Raw genomic sequence first — 7,044 nt, forward strand, 5'->3', positions numbered from 1 at the left:
CATGATTGGTCATTGAGCCTGCATATGATAAGCTGATAGATGATTGGAGCATTGTTGATTGTGATTTTTGAAGATGTACTTCAAATTTATTTGATTTGTGTAACTTACTTTAATTCAACTTTATAATAGAATAAATCATCGTCAATTTTTTCACATGTTTCAAATTAACATTTATTATATGATTCTCTTTTGGGCGTTTGCTGATTTTGCTTAAAATTGCGTTAATCCGCATGGTTAAATTCTAATAAGAGTAAACTTATTTGAAATAAATACTGGTAATTATAAAATAATAATTATTGAGCGGAATCAACTGTTTGCTTTTATGATTTCACGACCTGGGTCATAAATGAATGGTGCAAAATCTTCGCGTGCGCGGATATACATATATTAAAAAGGACAATTTTTAAAGATAATCGTATATTACTTTGGTTGCAGTGATCAAACAGCTAACGACAGAAATAGTAAATGACACTTCAAGATCGAAAAATTCAAATTAAATTCCAATAAAAGATTAAACTATTACATTTAACATTCAAACAATTTATTGAAATTCCATTTTTGTCGACACGAGCTGATAATCCGTAACAGTATCAAAATCGGCAAGATCTCCTTCTTCGCTCATGCAATAATCCCTTGCATCAAACCACGTTAAATTTTTTTCAACATCACGGTAACATCGTTTATTCGATGTAACTATTGACATGTTGTCACAAAAATCTTAAGGTGTTGAAATTTATTCATAAAAAAAATATTTAAAAATTTATGCAATGAAACTAACATTCATATGTTGTTATATGGTGCAGAAACATGGCCAATGACAACCAAACTGGAACAACAACTTCAACGAACCGACATGAAAATGCTCCGATGGATGCAACGAATTAGTCTGAAGGACACATCANATCTATCGAAATCCTGCGTCGGGCTGGTTTAGATGATATAAAGAACGAATGCCGGCAACATCGGCTGCGGTGGTTTGGTCATGTCAAACGAAGTGGAAACAGTGCCATAACTTTTCTTGCAGATTTCGAAGTTCCAGGAACACGTCCCAAAGGCTGTCCAAAAAATTCCTGGTCGCAAACAATCGAGCAAGACATGAAAGCTCAAAATTTAAATGAAATGGAAACAACTGAACGTCTAATTTGGCGCAAAAAGTTGATAGCAAAGAAAACAACGTCCTACCTCGGATTGATTGATCAAGTATTGTATAATTTTGGTAAAATGCTGACAAAAAAAACTAGTTTAACTAAAATTATGTTGAATTATTTTTCTAACAAATTAATTTTTAATTGCTTAATTCATTCTGAATAGAAAAAATGACAGTGTGTGATGAAGTTGTTTTGTAAACCACCCGTTGGAGCGAGGACGTTTCGAAATAAGTAAAACTCGGCGGGAACCAGCACGTATCTGACAGTCTCGTCTGCTGGTTGTAATTTTTGCAAGTGTTTCAAATGCGGGTGTATTTCCTTCACAAACAAATTCAATTGTCACTTTTATTAAAATTGAAATACGTAAAACTCACGTTATTAATAATTATATTACTACTATTATTATTATTAAAAACATTATTATTTGTGATAATTTTTATATTTTTGTTCATTAATTTGGTGGATCATCATCATTTATCGCAAACAATATCACATTTGGAGCCTAGGACACTCTCCAATTCGTTGGCGTAATTTCTTTTGCCAAACCTATGACGAAGGAGTTTAGCAGTTAAACAAATTTTTATTGAATTGTTTACAAATTGACGTTGTGATAAACAATTAATGCTTTATTTAGCGCCCTCACAAAAAAAATTTTGTTATCTAATATATAAATTATAAATACTTTGTCTTCCCATCTACAATTAACATATATATATACGATATATATATATATATATATATATATATATATATATATATATATATATACGATTTACGATCAATTAATATATATATATATATATATACGATTTACGATTAGAAAATCGGAAAATTAAACAGGAAGTCGAACATGCTGTGATTTTCATCAATAATTGCTTTTCTGACAGTCTTAATCCAATATATATAATATGTATTGTATATATGATAAATATTTCACTAAATTCCAAACCTTGGTCTTCCGTGATAGAAATAATAATCTTCCAGAGCTTTTACGTATTTCCTAATTTCCTCCGCACTGGTGAATTCGGCTGGTTTGACAGGAGGTTCCATCTTTTCAGCGTTAACTTCCCTCAACAACGTCGACCCAAGGGTCAGAAGGACTATGGCGAGAATTGTGATGTTGGGAAGTTTGAAGTACCTGGGCAGCATTTTTCTGGTGCGTTCGATTGGGTCGGTCGGTCGATCGGTTGGTTGGTGATGGTGGTCTGGTTGGATGATCAGTTGGGCTCTGAAGAAAAATTTTATTAATTTTAAAAATTGTTAATTTTTAGTGGTAGCGTTTGTGCTTGTTAGAAGATACAAATTTTCTTTATAAGATATCATTTATGAGCCTTCTGAAAATGTAAACATTTGAAATATTATTATTGAATACCAAGATAGATTATTCTCTTTCAAAATGATTTTCAGGATCTTGAAACTAAAATGTGGAAACAAAATATTTGAACTGAAAAAGCAAGCACGCATCTCATTTATATACAGCCATCTCACAGTCTGTCTGTGACGTGTTTAATTAAAAGTTAATTTGCAACTTCATTGTTTGTATGACAAGAGTTAAAAGGGAGACAATTTCAAGAGCAATCAGGAGCAGTTGCGTCCGTACATTTATTTTTTTTTAAAGATACTTAAGGAATGTAATATATTATAACATTTTAACCACACCTGTTCAGTTCAAACACTCTGAATAATTTCATGCTAACGACCAACTGAACTAGGTCAGTGCTGTTCGTCCGTGGAAACCTGGAGACCATGATATTTCTTACTTTAATCATGTTGGTAGAAACATACAACTTCTAAAAACCGAACAAAAACTCAGTGCAAATTTAAACGTTCATAAAAATATTACTAAAAAAATAAAAAACGAAAGCTGGTGGCTTAGTATCGTTAGCGGGGATCTATAAAGGGTTCTGGTCGGATGTTGAAAAAAAGGTCGTATGCTTTTGACCACACTAGCGACCATTTTGGTAATTTCTTGGCATTCGTTTCAAATTTAGCGACCTTTTCGGTAATTTCTTGGCATTTGTTTAAAAATTAAAAATTTTCACCATTTCTCAAATTTTGACCCTCCGTCAAAGTTATCTAAATTAGCCAATGATAAAGTAGAAAACTAACAAAGGATGTGAAATTTGCGTTACAATCAAACCTATGTCTTCAAAGGAAGATCATATTTTATAGAGTATGTTATGAATTATTTGGTAGAATCCATACAATACTGTATAAATATATATATATATATATATATATATATATATATATATCTTTTCGCTTTTGAGAATATTTTAAATAAAAGCGAGTTTTAAAACTTCTAATAATAACATATTGAGGATTTGATATTGAACGTCACTGCATTTTTGGCGCTGCTCAACTTATGTGTTTTAGATAATGTAATTCTATCTTCATTATTCAACTTATTAATGCACTACACAAATTTTTATATAAAAATATTTTATTATCATAAATACATTTCAAAATTTGAAGGAATGTTTAGGTTTTGTGTACATTTCAAGATTGGTTTTACACTAAATAAATTGGTTTTATACTAATTAAACTAACTTTATTAATTGAGATCGGCTGACAGTTCCAACATTAGGTTTCACCAGGGCCGTGTTTATAAATACATTTGCTTATTTTTACTCATTTTGAAAATTATTAAAATTTAGAATCCATTATCGTTTTTAAAAAGTATCTTTGTGCCGTTAGAAATATGTGTAAGAAGCTTAAAATCGTTATAATTTGAAAACCGTTCTTATAATTATAATTATGATAAAGTTATTAAAATTAATTTTACACTCGAATATTTAAAATAAATTATATACAAATAAAACTTAAAATATATCAAGTTAAAAAAAACAAGTGTTTTGAGCTGTCACAGAAACAATACTTTATTTAAAAGTAATTATCTCTTTAATTCAGTCACCCTTCCATTCAACCTAGCATTCATTATTTTTTTCGTCCATCTATCATTCCATTCATTCATCCGTTCGTTCATGTGCAGCTGTCGTTTTAATTTAAAATAAAAGACTTCCAACTAGTAAATTTCAACTTTTCCACAAAATGTTTTCAGTTTTTTAATTCGAGTTGTATTTATTCAAAGGTTTATAAATTTGGCCGAGACTAGGGCGGAAAACTATATTTCACAGAAATTTCTTAAGCTTCCTTTGGTGGCTATATTCATTTAAAGTTTATTGCGAAATATTATATCTACAATTTAACAGATTGATGAATTAGTAAAATTTTGAATTCAATCTATTTTATTATTTGTAAATTGTGCAATACAATTTTTAAGCAATAATAATTAGTGTTTTGGGGTTTTATATTGAGAACTAGCATTCACTTCTACTTCAATTCACATCTTATAATCTTCATCAACGTAAATATTTTAATCAAAGTACTTATATATACGCCATTGTCATGACGTTCATTGTCATAATTGTCATCGTCTTCATCATCATCCTAATCGTCATCATTTTTTATATTCAGAAAAAAGAAAAATTTGTTCCTCCATCTATATCGAAAAAAGAAGAAAAAACCATGACGGAAAAACCCATCAACAATGATCATAACCATCTCACTCATCATCATCACCATCTCCGCCATCGTCACCATTATCATCAGCACCACCTCATCATTGTCATCTTCCTTGTCATCAGTATGATGGCATTCGTCCAGAAGACAAGTGCTTATCAGAAGCCTGTCAGACCGGATCTCAGAAGCACCAACCCGGTTTGTTCCTGAATTTACGAAATCAAAGTTTAATTTTTTGATTATTTTTTAATTCTCATAATTCAATCATCTTGTCTTTTCATATTTAAATGTATATTTTTTTATTCTTTAATTTAGTAATATTTTTCGGCATTCAAATATTTTCATATACCTGTACGTGTCTTTTTTGACTATTTATCATGCAGTTCTGAAAAACGTTTTTACATATTGCCCTTTACTAAATTGCAAAAGAAACCTAAACTTTGGTCAAGAAATCTAAACTTTGTTATGAAATCTAAACTTTTGTCATGAAATTTAAACTTTTTTCAAGAAATATATACTCTTTTCAACAAAAATTGTCAATCTACACTCCACGTGAGTTATAAGCATGTTCACTACGTATAATCGTCTGTAGGAGCAAACATCGCAGAAAACGTACTAGGAGACCCATGTATGACATTTTTAAGTTAAATTTTTTAATAAATATTGAATTAACCCACTCAACAGATGGAGTTCAAAAAATATCTGGAGGATTTGATAAATTACTTTGAATACAATTCAAGGCCCAGGTTGGCTGGTTGGTTGGTTGGTGGTTGGATGGTTGGTTGGTTGGCTGGCTGGTTGGTTGGTTGGCTGGTTGGTTAATTGGTTGGTTGGTTGGTTGGCTGGCTGGTTGGTTGGTTGGCTGGTTGGTTAGTTGGTTGGATGATTGGTTGAAAATTGAGATGATTTATTACGATTGATTAGTTCATCAGCATGTTGATGGGCTGGTGTGGTGATTTAAATGGCTAAAAATCAATTGTGGATTGATCAAATGTCTTGGATATGATTTGTTCTTCTTTATTTTGATTTTAATTCACATTCAAATAATTTCAAAAATGTTTATGCTTAAGCAATATAAACAAATATTTTGCAGATTTGGAAAAAGAGATTACGTAAATTTAAAATCCGACAGAGGAGATTTCGAATAAAAATTATGAATTTATGATTTAAATAGATGTGAATGATCAAACATGACAATACAACAATCGTAATAGATATAATAAATTATATAATAAATTTGCTTATTTTGGAAAAAGAAATTTTTATTTTTACACATAGAACAAAACAATGATAATCTATTTTTGTAAAAGTGTTAAAAAAAGTTTAAAAAAATTGTTTGAGGGTCCAGATATAGCATTTTGTCTAGGGCCCACTAAGGGCCTAGTCGGTCCTGTTGATATAAAAACAATTGCTGCCATTCGATTTTGCCAAATTACCTTCTTGTTTTTGCTACTGCAAGAAGTCATTTCATCTCTAATAAATTTTGACAAAGTTTTTTATGATCCAAGTTTACTTCTAGAATCATTGTCTCATTTTTTTTTCTAAGAACGTCAGATCTAAGATTTTCTATCAACGAGCGGCTTCTTGTTTATTGAGCTCAGAATGCTGAACTAGATAATGTTGAAATTCAGTCCGATTAATTAAATTGTTGTAAATATTTTAGTTTTTTTGAGTTTATTGTTGAATTAAGTTGAATTTAATGAGGCATCGAGAACAATACAGGGTAATGATTGTTAAATGTTTTTTATTAATTAGTTAACAGGCAAAACTAACAAGATTTCTTCAAAAAACCCTGGTGGGACAACAGGTTTATTCATGGTTTTGTTCGCTAATCAGTTTGACTACTTGATGCAAAGAGTTTTCTCACTCGGTTTCAAAGTTATCATTTTCTTTCATCCTAGAATTTATGTGTGGTCAAGCTACTTGATAGTCCGAGCCATTTTTCGAAATTGGAATTTTTTCTCGAGCCACAATTAAATTTGTACCGTAAAGGTTACGACAACTTTTTTTTACATGAATTAAATTCGTTAGAAACATATAAGTGATGGTACCAAAACGTGTATTGAATTTAAATGTTAAACATTAAACTCATTCATGTTTCCTCTTATGAAAACATTTAGAATTTTGTGACTGCATCTATCAGGTAAATTAATATCATCTGCCTTTCCAACAAAATTTCACAAAATTCAAAATCGTTCAGGTGTCGGTCCATTACGAACGATTACGACACTGATTATCTTCGTTCGCAAATTTATCGATGAGTCATTCTTAAATAAATAGAAATTTATTAGTTGCTACGAAGTTCTATTGGTAACGAATCAATATGGGTTTTAAGAACAAAGATAATTGTGCTAGACCTGCTAATAAGAATATA

At 30.4% G+C, this 7,044-nt stretch overlaps 1 protein-coding gene across 1 annotated transcript; it reads right to left on the bottom strand.

Moving 5' to 3' along the window:
• Positions 1-1,298: 1,298 nt before the first annotated feature.
• HELRODRAFT_183349 (hypothetical protein) lies at positions 1,299-2,917 on the bottom strand (the record flags this gene model as incomplete). The annotated part of the gene is made up of 4 exons (XM_009012377.1): positions 1,299-1,466; positions 1,634-1,694; positions 2,098-2,301; positions 2,808-2,917. 4 exons carry the CDS (start codon positions 2,915-2,917, stop codon positions 1,299-1,301), a joined length of 543 nt encoding a protein of 180 aa, XP_009010625.1.
• Between the last annotated feature and the right edge of the window lie 4,127 nt (positions 2,918-7,044).

The sequence above is a fragment of the Helobdella robusta genome (genome assembly GCF_000326865.2).
Source record: "Helobdella robusta unplaced genomic scaffold HELROscaffold_105, whole genome shotgun sequence".
In the NCBI taxonomy this organism is placed as follows: domain Eukaryota; kingdom Metazoa; phylum Annelida; class Clitellata; order Rhynchobdellida; family Glossiphoniidae; genus Helobdella; species Helobdella robusta.